This window comes from Hemicordylus capensis, chromosome 5 (assembly GCF_027244095.1).
Source record: "Hemicordylus capensis ecotype Gifberg chromosome 5, rHemCap1.1.pri, whole genome shotgun sequence".
Classification (NCBI taxonomy): domain Eukaryota; kingdom Metazoa; phylum Chordata; class Lepidosauria; order Squamata; family Cordylidae; genus Hemicordylus; species Hemicordylus capensis.
Genome location: NC_069661.1, coordinates 127,523,261 through 127,539,430, shown reverse-complemented (window position 1 = coordinate 127,539,430; position 16,170 = coordinate 127,523,261). Strand labels below are relative to the sequence as shown.

The 16,170-nt window shown below is 46.7% G+C and overlaps 1 protein-coding gene across 1 annotated transcript; it reads right to left on the bottom strand.

Annotated features, from left to right (window-relative positions):
- Positions 1-12,123: 12,123 nt before the first annotated feature.
- On the bottom strand, positions 12,124-15,900 carry LOC128326878 (potassium voltage-gated channel subfamily A member 6-like). The gene has a single exon (XM_053254702.1). It carries the CDS (start codon positions 15,338-15,340, stop codon positions 13,718-13,720), a length of 1,623 nt encoding a protein of 540 aa, XP_053110677.1. The 5' UTR covers positions 15,341-15,900; the 3' UTR covers positions 12,124-13,717.
- Between the last annotated feature and the right edge of the window lie 270 nt (positions 15,901-16,170).

The following is a 16,170-nucleotide window of genomic DNA, read 5'->3' as shown; positions in this document are numbered from 1 at the left end:
ATAAAAGGGGTCTTTGGAAACAAACCCATTGGCACAGTCACCATCTGCTGTCTCTTTCTTTATTCTGAATTCTTCTCCAACTACTATTTGCCCTTCAGAAACATTTTCCAACACATCAATTCAGGAATGAAAGAAAATTTTTTATCTACATAAAATACACGTGTAAGGGCATAAATATTAGCTAAAATCTCTTGATCTTTTGTCACCTTATCCCTAACGCAAGAATATATCTGCTTTCATTGTTTTTTATTACATCTGGAAGATTGCTTTTTATTATTGCCATTCTCCTCTTCTTAGAAAGGCTAAAGATTCAAAGCCTTCCCCTCACGTTAAACTTTCAGGATAACCTTCCTTCCCTTCTCATAGGAGCTTTCTGAAGGAAAACACATATCTGCTTTATCCTGCTTCAATTACTAAGAAATTATTTTTGTTACAGAACTTAAACCTTTTACATTAAGTGATATAAACTGAATGTCACGCAACTTCATCCTACCCATCCTAAGGTAGTAGTATTACAACTTTCCCCAAGGCTCTTCCAACACTCTGCACAATTGTCCCATCTCTGCAGAGACTTCATATAATCTATGTAGATCTCATAGGGTTAAATTTAAAGGGAATGCCCCATTGCAAGACAACTGCACACAGTTCCTCTGCTCCTAAGTCAGAAGTAGACCATCCAGTGTAAAATGCAGCAGTGTCCATGCACGTAGATGCCACTGCCCCCAGCTTCCTTGGGATCATCATTTAGCTGCAGTGTTGAAGCACACAGCACTGATGACAAATCACAGCTGAATTTCTCCATTCTATGGACAGCTCTCACTTCTGCCTTCAGAGAAATTAAAAACTGACATTCATTATGTCCAGGCAATGAGATGAGTTATTTTAGTATTTTCTCCAAGCAATGAGATGAGTTACTTTAATCTTTTCTCTTCTCTATAGCTTCAACATGCTGCAAGTCCTAGGAGTTCTCAAGGCCATTTCAGGCAGGGGTTAAACATGTATTTTTATTTTTATTTACCAACAGATATATTTCTGTACCTAGGGAATCTCCCAAGTATGGAGAAAGCACTACCTTATTTTGGGGCAGCCCTGTTTCAGATGTCTAGACTCTTGGCCACCCAAGTTCTGGTAGTAGAGGGAATTATTATGATGAAAAAGATTGAAGCCAGTTCCCAGCAATCTGTTGCCCTCATGCATGACCAAGAAACATAAGTTAGGATGGGCCTATGCAGATAAAGTGATGAGACTATGTAGACAGAAGCAGATTTGATTTTTAGTAGATAGAACCAAGTTTAGTCCCCACTCCAGTGGTGGCCCTTAGTTCACACTTTATGTTTCTGTCATATAAGTGGGTGGTTTTCATGCACTCCTGTGTGGAAAATGAAAGCCCTAAGCAGTGCCGTCCTTTAATTGGGTGAATTAGGGAGGCTGTCCCAGCCCTGCGCCATGTGGAGCCCCACACTTGGCCCCTCCCCTGAGGTTGCTGCTTCCCCATCTCTTTGCCTTTGCACAGCTCTGCCTTCCATTCTAGGGAGGCTGCAATGGGGTGCTAAAATGGAGAGAAGCAGCAGCTGCTAAGGGCGCCCTCCCTTGCCATCTGCGGTGGATCTATACTTTAAATTCCACAGTGCAGCCTGCCTAGAAAGGCAGCACTGTGCAACTGGTGAGGAAGTCGGGGCAAAGGGGGCAGTGTGAGGTGCACATGGGGCTGAGGGAGGTGAGGCTAGCCCAGTCAGACTCCTGTCAAACTCTCCTGGCTCAAATTGCACCCAATGCTCTCTAGATGGAGAGCTTGCTTTCTCTCTTACAAGCCTTCCACCTAGTGAACTGGTTGCAAGCTGGGCTCAGAGAGCCTGATGAAAGGCACAGCAAAGGGGGCAGACTGGTGATGCCCCTCAACATCAGAAGCATGGCTGGGGTCCTGCTCATGCTTACATTTGCTCTGGGTCCTGCTGCCACCATGGGATGACCCTGGCCCTAAGCACAGTTAACACGGTTAAAAGATGGTCAAACCCAGCCCTGACGGTAGTCTAGTCCTCACTGACAAGCATGTAATGTGATCTATGCAGAGTAGTCAGAAGCACAGTGGGCCTCCTCTGGGGTTCTTGCAAAACCAAGGACAACATCCTGACTAATACTGTGCCCATGCAAGCAAGGAAAGCACATGTACAGTGTTAGCATTCATGTTTCCAAAGTGCAGGTGCTCACATGAGCGGGGAGGCGGGGCGATTTCCACTGATCCTCATTTTCCCCAAAAGCACATCATGTGTCAAGGTCCACCCTGGGGTCAGGCCAGATTCCCAGGATATCCAGTCGAGAGACAAGGAGACATCCTCTGATAAGGAGTCCCTGCACTAAATTATGAAGTAACCACCCCAGTACCCCTGGAGACAGAAGAACCCAATGAAGACCTCCTCTCGATGCTGCTGCCAGAATCTCCAGAGGACCCCCCTCCCCCGAAGACTCCCTGGAGGACGTATCAATTTCTAGTCTAGACCCACCACCAGAGGTCCCCGGGCCTTCAGAACCCATCATAAGCCTCACCCCTAAGTACCCGGCTTCTTCCATAAATTCCTTTGAGCCTCCAGAGGATGAAGCCTCCCATGGGCCAAATCCCAATCCTGCAGGCACTGCTGCATTAGAGAAACCCTACAGGATTGCTACCTCAGTGCTCACCTTGCTGCCAGACACCTGCCTTCAGTAGGGTCCCCTCAAGAGAAGTAAAACAGCACAGGAGGGCTACTTGAGAGTAAGACTCGTGTTTGCAGCTAGGATAGGGCGCAGCTCTGCACAAGCGTATCTAGGCCACTTCCTGGCAGTGGAGCCTTGCTGGAGACAACAACTTGATCCAAGCCTGGCTATAGACCTGCTGCAGTCCATGCCAGCCTTGCCCTGCATTCTGTGGGGTCCCTATTCTTGCTCTCCAATAAGTTTACCACAGAACCTGTGAAACCCAGACCAGAAGTCTGGTTAAAGCCCTGACCTGTGGAACACTCAAACCACTGCTGCAGATGCTGCGTGGACCTTGAATCCTGCTTCACACTGCTCCTGGGTGTTTTTCATACAGCAAGCTTTACCACATGTTTACTGTGAGGCTATACTGTAAGTCTGAAGTTGCTCAAAAAAAACCTGACACAAAAAGTGGATTTTTTAAACCCTGGATATAAATTGGGTTACACTCTAACGTGCAATGAAAAACCCAAATCATGTGTGAAGTGCTTCCAAATACCTCGCAGGGACTTTTGGGGTAAATCTAGCCGATTTGTGAACGCACATCCTCCATTCCGGAGGAGATGCGAGCTAAAAGTCCTCTGTGAGAAATGCCCTGGTGAGTCCCTGCTCCATTCAAATGGCCAGGGCGCGTGAGCGGTGGCTTCCAAAATGGTCGTCACGACCAGGGAGAGGGCCGAAATGGCCCGAAAATGGGATGAACCGGTTCATAGAAGAACAGGGGGAGGCCAGTGGGGTGGGGGGAGCTCTGAAGACCATCCCCTACCACGCCCACGGTAGCACCCCCCAAAGTTAAAACAAAAAAATTTCCCCTACTTTTAGAACCCCGAGCCAGCACAGGGAGGCTAGACCTATCAGCGTCGCATGGAGGAGTGTCCGTGTGTGTAAGGTGACCTCCCACCCACCCACCCACCACCACTCTTGAAACCCCTTTAGTTGCTAGGGATCCCCCTTTGCTTGTAAAGAGGAATCCTTACTGGATTCCTCTTTACAGGCATTCTGAACTGGTTCAACCTGGTTTGACCCACTTTGAGTGCACAAACAGAATCGCCCTGCCAGGTCTAATGAACTGGTTTGTGGACTGGCAGTTCAAATTTGAACCAAACCACCCAGAACAGTTCCATGCACTTCCCAGAATATACTTGGTTATTGTTAGGTGTATGTAAATACTCAAGTGTAAAGAACATAAGAACCAGACCCTATTCTTTTGCAATCTATGTTTCACCCAACTGTGTGAGGTTCCTTGTCTCTGTGTTATACAGGGAAGAAAGTGAGGCAGGTGGAAATAAAGTAAATATATTGCCTGACATCCAGACTAATGCTGCACTGTTGCATGGGGGTGGGGTTTGCAATTTTCAACGATCTCCTCTTCCCTCTGGGCTCACAGTGCCTCCTGAAAACATGTCCTCCCTGGATTGCGCCGCTCTCAGGGACATTTTCAGGAGCCACAGTGGGCTCCAGAGGAAATAGGAGATTGTTGAAAATTGTGCACAAACCCCTCATGCAATGGTGCAGCGTTAGTCAGGATGTCAGCCACTGATGCACCAGTACAATGCTAAGATGGATGTCAGCCAATGCATACACCAGGTTGCAGATGGAAACATACTACTTTCCTACAAAACACGGCCCTTTAGTCTTATCCTCCAGTTCCTGTTTTTAAATCAGTTACTCATCCATAAGAGGTTGTCCCCTCTTATCCTTCCTAAGTTTTCTTAAGGGTCTTTGATGAAAATCCTGGATGTAACATCTATCATTATTACCCCTATCTATGAAAGAAGCAAGGTAGGAGGGAAACCTGGGTAGAAGTGATTGTGTGGAAACAAGGTAGGAGGAAAAGCGACTCAGGTTTTCCTCCACCTTTCCTTCCACACAATCACTTCCATCCAGGTTTTCCTCTTACCTTGCTTCCACACAATCAAAAATTGGGAGCGCACACAGCTTCCAAACCTGGGTAGAACACAGTTTTTGATTGTGTGAATGACCTCAATAAATTCTAAATTTGGGGGTTACTTTATGCAAGTATAGCTTTCTCCCCCTCTCCCCCCACCAAATGTCTGAACAGGACTAATAAAGGATAGCAATTCCAGAGAAAAGGGCTAGTGTGGAAATAACCTTAGGCTCAGTTGTGGACCCATGTTTTAATTCAGAAGCAAAGCCCAGAACATATTAAGGCAAATATGCAACCCTCCGTATGTGCAGCATACATTTGTTTCAGTACTTATTATCTGCAGATAATCCATATATCAAGAATTAGGAAGCAGTTTTCCAAGTTAGAAGACAAAGTTTCCAGACAGGCTTCAATTCAGGCCTGATTTTTCATAGAAATTAATGCCTGGCTGCCAGCAGAGACCTAAATGACTTGACACTATAGTATAAAAATGAGGATAAGCCTGTCCTAATATGTGCACAGCCATCAAATGGTTAACATAAATGTGCATGTCAACCCCAACTCAATTAGTATCAAATATACATCTTGACAGACATTTGTAACAGATTAATCTGGAATATTTATCCTTCTCTGCTTCTGTGCACAGGTAAAGTAAAGTAAAGTGTGCTGTCGAGTCAGTGTTGACTCCTGGCGCCCACAGAGCCCTGTGGTTTTCTTTGGTAGAATACAGGAGGGGTTTACCATTGCCATCTCTCGTGCAGTATGAGATGATGTCTTTCAGCATCTTCCTATATTGCTGCTGCCCAATATAGGTGTTTCTCATACCAGCCGGGATTCGAACCAGCAACTTCTGGCTTGCTAGTCAAGTCATTTCCCCACTGTGCCATTACTGGGATACAAGATCAGATGAATCCCAATTTACAGAGAGGAAGGAGAAAATGGGGCTTTTATCTGATCTACCTGTGCACAGGTAGATCAGATAAAAGCCCCATTTTCTCCTTCCTCTCTGTAAATTGGGATTCATCTGATCTCGTTTCCCTGTGTCATTAGGGTGAACATCTCTTTGCCTTTCAGGCAGGGATAAATAATGTAATAAATAAATAAATAAATAAATCTTTATACTGTGTCACTGTTTACGCTGTATTTTTATTGGTATCTGGTACTGTTTTAGTATATTGCGGTAAGTCACCTTGAGTTTTTGGGGGGCCATCACTCAGTAATGCTCTACTACTACTGCAGAAAGTCCCAGGTTCAATCCCTGAAATCGCCTGGTAGGGCTGGGATAAAGCCTTGCCTGAAACCTTGGAGAGCCACTGCCAGTCAGAATGGGCAATATTGAACTAGGTGAACTAGTATAACTTTTGAGAAAAGTAGGGTGAGATTTTTTTAAAAAGATAAAATGCAAAGCATTGGCCGGAAAACACGCAATTTAAAGTCAACAGGCCATCAAGCTCCATGTTATAGTGGTAGAGAATTTATATGGGAACAATGTTTTCGGCAGCAATGTTCCACTCACAGATATACTGTACTGCTGTAAACCATATATCTACACTAGATATACACTAGATATCTATAATCTTCTATATATATAATTCGCTAAGATGTACCCTTGGCTAATCCCATGTGTGGCAGCGAGGGGAGGAGGGGAGGGGGAGAGGAAGGTGAGCGGCCAGCGAGAGGAAGCCGTAGCTGGCTTGGCCTCCGGGTGGGGAGAGGAAGCGGTGGCCGGCCTGGCCACCGGGCAACAACCAACTGGGGCTGAAGAGGGGTGGGGGACAAACTGGGGCTGAAGGGAGAGGGGAGAATGGCTGAAGGGATGCAGGGGAAGAGACAGGGAGAACTAGGGGCACAGATGCTCTGTGCCAGGTCAGTTAGTATACTATATTACACTAGATACAACCTATTTTGCCTATGTAACTTCCTGTGCTGCACTATGTACACTTGTGCCACTGTATAATTGAGTATTATTAGTATAACAGTTCTGTTATATTGGCTTTACATTAGTTTAACTTTCATTGCTCCCTCCAAAGAATCTGATCTATCCCAGAGTAGCCTCACTGAATTTAAATAGCGTTATACCAGTTTATGCCAGCTTGCCAGCTAAGGATATAACCTTTAATAGCTTCATACTGTAATATATAATTCTCTTTCTATCTCTCTCTGGTTACCTGAAACCTCCTTTTTTCCCCAGGCTGCAAATTTTAATTACAAACTCTCTTGTTATAATTGTAAAGATGTCAGTGGTTAATTCACAGATGAAAAGGGGGGGGGGAGTACCTATTTCTGTTGCAGTGGCAGATGTGTGCCACTGATGCTGTCGCTGTCCTTTCCTTCTGAGAATAGCTGTAGTGTGTTGAGCAAAGGTATTGTGCTTCTTTCTCTGCTTTGCGTTCTGCTGTGCCAAATTCTCTTTGCAGCTGCTCTTCTTCATCTCCTTGGGAAATTAGTTGCTGCATTAAGTCAACAACGTCTCTGGAAGGGTTTCCAGTCAATTCACTTTCAACAGCCCTAGAGGGGTACAAGACAAGAGTCTTCTCTTGAGCCGTAGGCTGTATAATGTTAGGAGCTGAGCAGAGGGAAATGCTCCACAAATCCCAAGTTGTAAATTCTTTTGACTGGTAAGTAATTAAAATCTCAACCAGAAAGGTCTGTGCAAAAGATTCCAAGAGTACAAATGGATTGCAGACATTGCAAACCCAATCTTCATGCAGTTCCAAAATTAATCAATTTGTTTTATTCCCCATTATCCTTATCTTTTCCGCCTCCTGACAACAGGGAAAGCCCTACAATGCTCTACTTTTCTACATAATATCCCAGCAGAATCTAATAATAGTATTTGTATTTCTCTTTCCAAACTTCAGAGTGCTTTACATACATGAACTTGTTATAATCCTTACAAAAAGTCTCACAGATGCAAACATTTGCAGATCACGAGTTGGGAAAAAGTGGCTTTCCTAAAGCCACTTATCCTTAATGTGTTTATGGAAGGAATAAGATTCAAACTGGGCATTCCTTGATCAATAGCTTGATGTCCTTTACCACTACACTATACAAGCTCTGAAAATTAGAATGTTGGTTGATTTTTACTATTACACTTAACTCTTAGGGTGCTAATAGCTTTATGCCTGTGGTCTCTTGTGTGTATATATATCACCACTCACATGGTCATTAACCAAAGCTCTGTGACAGATGAAAAAATATAAGCTCTTTTCCACCTCCTTTCGTGATATGCTTCAACATTCTGCCTTCAAAATATTCCTAATGCTATTTAATCCCATGCCTTGTTCAGGTGTTCAGAGAGAATACCACCGAACATGCTTACAAGGGCTGGAAGCAGGTCAGAAGTTCTGCTGCCCCTGCCCATCCATCACTCACTGTCCTAATCAGATCTTCACCTTAGCTGTTAGCTTGATTGCCCCCGTTTCTGTGATTGGGGGTGCCCATTGCACTAAGATGAAAGAAGAGCAGGTCGGGAGAGTGAGTGACAGGCTGGGGGTGGGATGTCCAACCCACTTCCTGTCAACATGTTCAACAACATTCTCTCTGAGCACCTGAACAGGGCAGGCTCCAGACTGCAGGAAAACGGAAACAATCCTATCGGGCACAATTTAACTCATCCCATTAATTTCAGTAGGACTACTCATGTGTAACTTAGTCTGGATGCCAGCCATTTATTTCAATAAGGGCTTGCATAGGAAAGCTTTGTGATGGATTGTGCTCCTACACGGCAGTGTTCAACACTGCTTGAATTACAGGGAGGCCAGGCCAGTTTACCTTTTGTTCTAGATCCCTTAGCTACAGAGGGAGACATAATATAACTAAACTGGGGGGACTCAGGTGATGGGGTTTGTGCATCTCATTAAGGAGCCTCCTACCTATTCTCCCATAATATAGTAAGTCCCAATGAAATCTATTAGCCTTGCTTCCACGTAAGTGTGTCGGGATTAGTCTGCTGGGGTAAGGAAATGAAGGCAAGGAATTCTTCTCATCCTCCGCAGCTTTTCTCTGGTATCTTAGCAAAGGGTGTTTATTCCAGGAAGCAGATGTATTTAGCCAGCCGTTTTTCTGCTGGGAAGCCAGAGTTAGCAGGTATGCAATACCAGTCTGGGAGGTTGTTATGGAAACCAGTCCCTGAAGATGTTTTCTTTCCACACATGTTTCACAAGGCTGTACTCTGACTTCAGGGCAGCTAAAGAGAGAGGCAGCCTGGGAAGCTTTTTTAAAATATATAAAGAAAGTCTCTCAGTGACTCCAGCTCCTCCCACTGGCATTTGATGGGAATTGAGGGCTCCTAGAGTTTGTTTTAATAAACATTAGGACAATGTCAGGTTTGCTGTGCTGCTGGCAAACTGCCCATTAGCAATGGCTGCTTTTCCCTAAACTGCTCCTGGCAGTGCTCAGATATGCATCACGAGCGTCACAGTTGCACAAACTCCAGGCCTGTAGCTAAAAATGGTCTTGTCATAGGAGGCCTGAGCAGGCTGCAGGTCTCCTGTTCGGTCATTCCCTTTTCCCAGCAGTGAGGGGTGAGGATAAGGCAGAAAATGCATGCACCCGAAGCCTACTCCCTAGGAACAAGTGCAGGGGAAAATATATCCAAACAAGCTCCAAGGCTCCACGCTGGTGTAGGGTTATGCTCATGTGAATGTGAATTCTCAGTGAACACAACAGGAATAAATTGTGTTAGCCACAATTCATTTGAACCAGAAAGCTTTGATTTACACTAGCATATTTATCTCAGGGTCAAAAGACTTCAACTGGCTTAAATCCATACAGAAGAATAATTAAGGCTGGAATGGTATAGATGCCTATTTGTCAAATACCTTGTCTTATGCAAAAGTGCCTTCTATCTCAAGCAACCCTGACAAAATCTACAAGACTCTTTCTTGAAACTTCCCCAGATATCAACAAATTGCTCAACTTCTCTGGGCGGCTTGTTTGAAAGCTGTGACGTTTTCTCTGCTTCAGCTTGATTGGCATGTGGGAATAAGCAGGCACTGAGACCAGCTCCCCATAAAACCATTCAAGAACAGTCACAGAAAAGGTGAGGGAGTCTGGACTTGGGTACACACTGATCTCTTCTTAGGACTGAGGGTGAATACAGACAAGCATTTGTCAAAGTGTAACTTTCCATTATGTAATCACTTCATTTGCTGATCATCTATAACACCCTGCTGAGAACCAGAAGGTAAGAAGAATTTAACTAGATACAGATGTGTACTAATATTATCATCTGTTTAAGCTCAAGCAGCCAAGTGGCTGCATGCATAGCTTGGTACATTTTCATTTTGTAAATGATTGCCTTTGTTCGTCCTCTGCCAGTTCTGGGTAATTTTATCAAAAAAATGATGGTAACAACTTAATTTTTAAAAAAGTATATATTCTTCAGTGTGCTAAAAACTAGTATCTGTCTCCATGAAAAGCAGAGTATCTGAAAAATCTCTCTCTATGTGTTAAATTATGTAAACCATTTTACATATTACAAATCTCAACGCATTATAACATGATGCATTAATGATGGTGTTTCTCCTGTTGTCTCTTTTAAACCTGCTGTCACCTTATTAGGGCCATTCCGCACATTACACAGCAAACCCAGGTTTTCCACTGAGTATTCACTCAATAATACACACTGTAGTCAACCCTGGTTTTTGATGAATGCATCTATATGGTACATGTGTTTCAAAACACTTGTTTATAGCAGTCATTCTTAACATGTTTAGATATACATACATTTCAAAAATATTAGGTGTATATCTAAAAAGTGCAATGTGTGAAGCAGCCCTATTAGACACAAACTTCCTCATCAAAGTCTTTGGGCATTTGGGTCAGTTTTCAGACACTCTGCGTGAACATTTGGAGACACAACTGGACCCAATTCAACCAACCCAAAGTGAAGGAGAGCTGGTCTTGTGGTCGCAAGCATGACTTGTCCCCTTTAGCTAAGCAGGATATGGTTGCATATGAAAGGGAGACTAGAAGTGTGAGCACTGTAAGAGATTCCCCTCAGGGGATGGAGCTGCTCTGGGAAGAGCAGAAGGCTCCAAGTTCCCTCCCCGGCTTCTCCAAGATAGGGCTGAGAGAGATTCCTGCCTGCAACCTTGGAGAAGCCGCTGCTAGTCTGTGAAGACAATACTGAGCTAGATAGACCTATATTCTGACTCAGTATATGGCAGCTTCCTATGTTCCTATGAAGCACTGTCCAGGACTGAATCAAAGCCAGATTGCATCAAATAATTCCAAGGCTAAATAAGCCTCTACCCCTGCCTCCACCCCAACCCCTGTACGTATCATGTGGACATCTCCTTAATCTTTTTCATTTCCAGTAATCAGGTAACAGTGGATGTGTGGTACAGCTTCTATTTCAAAAGGACTGTCAAAGTCCTCTGCAATCCTCAGAATGCCACAGATGCTCCTGGAAATCACAGTCTTTTCAAGGACTACTGCAATGGCTACAATCCTTGAAAAGATTACAGTTCCTAGGAAGGCCATGCTGTTTCCAGGACTGCAGAAAACAAAGGCAGGGTGGGGAGAGCTGCTGTTCTGTGGTCCTCGGGGGGGGGGGGGAGATTAAAGAGATGCATGTCCAGTAAATACAGGAGTCAGGAATGGCCTTCAGGTGGCCAAAGCTTTGGCCCCAAATTGAAGTGACTCTTCAAATTGGGGACAAATTGAATAGGCCTGGCCATCTGAACCATCTATTCAGGGCCACTGGGTTGCTTCCTATAGCCCTACTGCTTTGAATGTATGAAGTTACCCTATACGGAAACAGACCATTGTTTCCTCTAGCCCAGGATTTTCTACCCTATCTGGCAGCAGTTCTCCAAATTGCAGGGAGATTTCACTCCAGATGCTCTTAGCTGGAGATGCCAAGGGACAGATCAGGGAGCTTCTGAATGCAAAGTATGTGCTTTATCACTGAATTATGGGTCCTCTCATCAGACCACAGAAGTGTCTGTCTTAACCACACTAGGCTAGGGTTCCTTAAGATCCAGAGTGAAGATGGATGTGACTTCTTTAGAACATTGGGCAAATTTGAAGCACCATTCCTTCTAAACATACCATTCCTCTTCAGAGTCAGACTTCTGGAAAAACAAGTTCTGCATGTTACAGCAGAATCTGGCTGAAGAAAGCAATGATTGACTGGTGTCCATAACGTCACCAAGAGATCTCCAATCCTTTGAGCAGTGCTGAACTTGGTTTTTTTAAACGTTTCTTTTTAAAATGAACAAGGTAATGGATAAATGTGCATGCAGAGTATGCCTGTCTGTCCTTTCTGTTGCAAAGTCCCATGCATAAAGTCCTACTTGGATAGTATAATGAACACACAGTGTAGGGGCAATTGTATTGTAGGGGCAAGCTCCACTCCCAATCTTTGCAAGTTCATTGTAAGATTGGGGGTGAGGGGGAACCCAGGCATACAACTGAATGCACAGAGGGCTCTCTTCACACATTCAAAAATCATGCAGAAACAGAGCTCTGGAACATATTCAGAGAACCTCCACACATACAGCCTAATGCACGGGAGTCTTTTTAATTTGAGAATAAACATGCATAGGTCAGAGGGTGGTCATAGGTCACTCCTACTACATGTGTTCATTGTACGTAATATATCACCCAAACAAGTGCTACAGAAATTCACTGTCAGCTGTCTTTTTCTATTATCCATATTCAGCCCTGCTCTGACATAAGCAATTAGTCCATTTCTCTAACTGCAGAAATGGACTCATGGAACATCAAGTATATTTCATTTCAATTACACAGTCCTCCAGTCTGCAGCTAGAAAATAACCATCTGGGCCGCAACCCTGTTTCCTGCAAAACAAAACAAAAAGGCACAAAAAAGAAAATAATGCCCACATGAAACCAAGATACTCTTAGAAGTCAAAATGAATCCAGCTCAAACTTGTATCACAGAGTGGGAGAGAATAAGGAATTGCTGTGCTTAGATTTGTGCACTCATTTTGAAAGGACCAGCCTAGCTCAAGGGACAGTACAGGTGGTGCCTGGGAGACAGAATTCCATTGATTCCAAACTAACTTGGAAACCCCTTACAGGAGGAAATGATCCCCCCTCTCACTCCAATAACCTGTACTGTCCAGGAGGAACACGAGGAAAGGAGGTGCAATTGGGAAAGCCCTTGACAAGGGAATGCAATTTCTCTTCCATTCCAGATCTTGTTGTCCTACAAATGTCTGGGGTAAAGAGAAGGGGTGTCCTGCCCCACAGTACTCCCACCTACATTTCCTTTCATTCAGCTGAATGGAACAGGGGCTACTACAATCAAGAAAATCCTAAATAGGAAACAATATTTCCCACTCTCAACAAGATGCAGAGGGAAGGGAAGCTGGCAAAATGAATCTTCAGAGGGGCCAGCAAAATAGGTTGAGCCTGCCCTGTTTTTCAACCAGCTGCAGGAGATGATAGAATTTCATCACAAATAACTATGCTCTTCAGAGCTGAGCATTCTCAAACAAGCAGCACCATATAACCCAGAATCTTAACCAAAGAAAATATTGCTGATCCCCCACTACCACTACTGGAGAGCATACTGCAATTCTGGATACAGAGTTCCCATCACTCAAAGGCAACAGCCCAGTAGCTGGGACTGATCTGGCAGCCAAGGATATAATGCTGGCAGAGAAACTCCTTGGCACAGGATCAGCCAGTTGTGGATGCAACCCAGGTCGCTAATATTTCGTCTAATTGCAAACTTGGCTTGGCATTTTGCTTTTGTTGCTGTTTGTAGACAAGGCAATAATATTAATCCATAGGGCAGTTACTGGATAAATGTTCCCCTCCTCCAGGAAGGGGGGGGGAAACAATGGATACACAACAGGTGGCACCCCATGATTGGAAGAGAGAATAAAACAACTGATTGCAGACGCTAAAGAGGCAAAGCAAATGAGGACATCAGTATCCAAATCACAGCAGCCTTTTGTTCCGAGGAGCACAAATCATTTCCATTGACACCCACAGGTGTTTTTGTCATTCCTCTGCTTCTAAAATGCAGTTTGAGGCTATACAGCTTCGAGCCAGCAGGCTGGGCTGAGGGTGATGGAGCCAGAGAGTTCCTCTGTGACCTTCACATCCCATGAACCAATCACACTTCTGTCAACAGTTTGTTCTCTTTATAGGCTTGATTGCTAGTTGGAATAAAGTTGGAGTACTTCATGGATTCTAAATCGTCTGCTTCCAGAAAGTCAGACTTGCTAAGTGACTGGTTGCTGTCACCTTTCTTGGGCTCAGAGAAAGGAGACTGCTGCTGGCCGCAGCTGACATGGGTATATTGGGACTGCTCCTCTTGGTCAGTTTCTCGATGGTAAAAGTAATTGAAGTTGGATACAATGACAGGTACTGGCAGAGCAATGGTGAGCACACCAGCAATGGCACACAACGACCCAACAATCTTGCCCCCAATGGTCATAGGATACATGTCTCCATAGCCCACTGTGGTCATGGACACCACTGCCCACCAGAAAGCATCCGGGATGCTAGTAAACAAAGATTCTGGATCATCAGTCTCTGCAAAATACACAGCACTGGAGAAGAGAATCACTCCAATGAAAAGGAAGAAGATGAGGAGTCCCAGTTCCCTCATGCTGGCTTGTAGAGTCTTTCCCAGGATCTGCAGCCCCTTGGAGTGCCTGGATAGCTTGAAGATCCTGAAGACCCTGACCAGGCGGATGACTCTGAGGATGGCCAAGGACATGGCCTGCTGCTGGCCCCCATTGCTGGTGCTGCCCGGCTGCTCCTTCTTCTGCTGCTCCTGGGCCAACTCTGTGCCCAGCGTGATGAAGTAAGGAATGATGGCTACAATGTCAATGATGTTCATGATGTTCCTGGAGAACTCGGGCTTGCTGGGGCAGGCGAAGAAGCGCACCAGCAACTCAAAAGAGAACCAGATGATACAAAGTGTCTCTATTAGGAAGAAGGGGTCAGTGAAGAATGGACTAGCACTCGACTGGGGCCTAAGGGGTAGTGGGGTCCCTCCATCAGGCTGCTGTGGCAATGAGAACACAGAGTCCTCATCCTGGAGGTCCTTCTGGAAACCTATCTGAGTGCTGTCTCCATAATTCACAGATGGCCCTTTGCTTTCCTGACGGAACTCGGGCAAAGTCTCCAGGCAGAAGATGACAATCGAGATCAGGATGACCAGCACCGAGACAATGGCGATGCCTCGAGCCGGCCCGGAGCTCTCCGGGTACTCGAAAAGAAGCCACACCTGGCGCTGGAAGTGCTGCTGGGGCAGAGGCTTCTCCTCCTCCTGGATGAAGCCCTCGTCCTCGCGGAAGGTCTCGATGGCCTCCTGGCCCAGCTGATAGAAGCGGATCTCCTCCATGAAGATGTCCAGGGGCACATGGACCGGCCTGCGGAGCCTCCCGCCAGACTGGTAGTAGTACAGGATGGCATCGAAGCTGGGCCGGTTGCGGTCAAAGAAGTACTCGTTGCGGAGCGGGTCGAAGTAGCGCACGCGGCGGCTGGGATCCCCGAGCAGCGTGTCGGGGAAGACGGCCAAGGTGCGCAGCTGCGTCTCGAAGCGCAGCCCGGAGATGTTGATCACCAGGCGCTCGCTGCTGCAACAGCAACTGCCGCTGCTGCTCCTCTCCTCCTGGGCGGCAGCTGCAGGTGCCGCCCGCTCATCCTCCGGCGCCTCTCGGCAGCCACCAGCACCAGCAGCAGCGCGCGGTGCGGCCATAGGCAGCGGCTCCTCCGCCCCTCGCATCCCCGCCGCCCGCCCGTGCTCCACGCTGAGCGCTCCCCTGCTGGAGCCAGACCCTCGCCCGCCCGCTGGGGAGAAAGGCAGCCGGCCGGGCCGTCTAGCTTTGCCGAGGTCTTCCGCGCATCCTCCTCGGCCGCCCTTCCTTCTCCCCGCTCCGTCCTTCTTTCTCCTTCAGAAAGCCATGCCTGCCCTCCTGCGTGTCTCCTGCGCTTCCCCCCGGCGGGTCCGCTTTCCCGACTCTTGCCCGCTGCCGCCGCCGCCGCGCTCCGCCCTGTCGCCTGTGGCTCCTGCTTCTTCCCGCGCGCTCTTCTCCAGCCCCTGGCTCTGCCTTGCCCGGCCGGCGTCTCTCTCCCTTCCCAGCGCTGCCTCGCCCAAGCAGCGGGCGCCCTGGTGGCCGCGAGTCCTTCGCAGCGCCTGGCAGCTCCCTTGCCCAGCAGCTGTCCGCCTCCTCCTGTTGCTTCTCTTCGGCTCGGGCTCATTCACTGGCGGTACGTGCCTCGCTCTGGCGCTGCCTGCCAGCCTCGCTGTTGCCTTGCGCCTGCTGCTCCTCCTCCTCCCCCTCCCCGCTCTTCTCCTCCTCGGGCCGCGTCTCCGAAGGAGCGGCCCCCTCCCCAATTTCCTCCTTGCTTCCGTTCAGTAGGCAGCAACCGTCGCACAGGCTTTTATCTCTGCCACCACCCAGCTGCTTCTTCCGCCTTGCCTGTCCTTCACACACACATCTGCGCAAGAAATGAACGGGCGGGGAGCGTGGAAAGCAGCGACGGGCAGCTTGTCCGAGTCCCTGACAACACACAAGGCCATCCGATCCGATCCAGACGACACAGGAGCCCGTC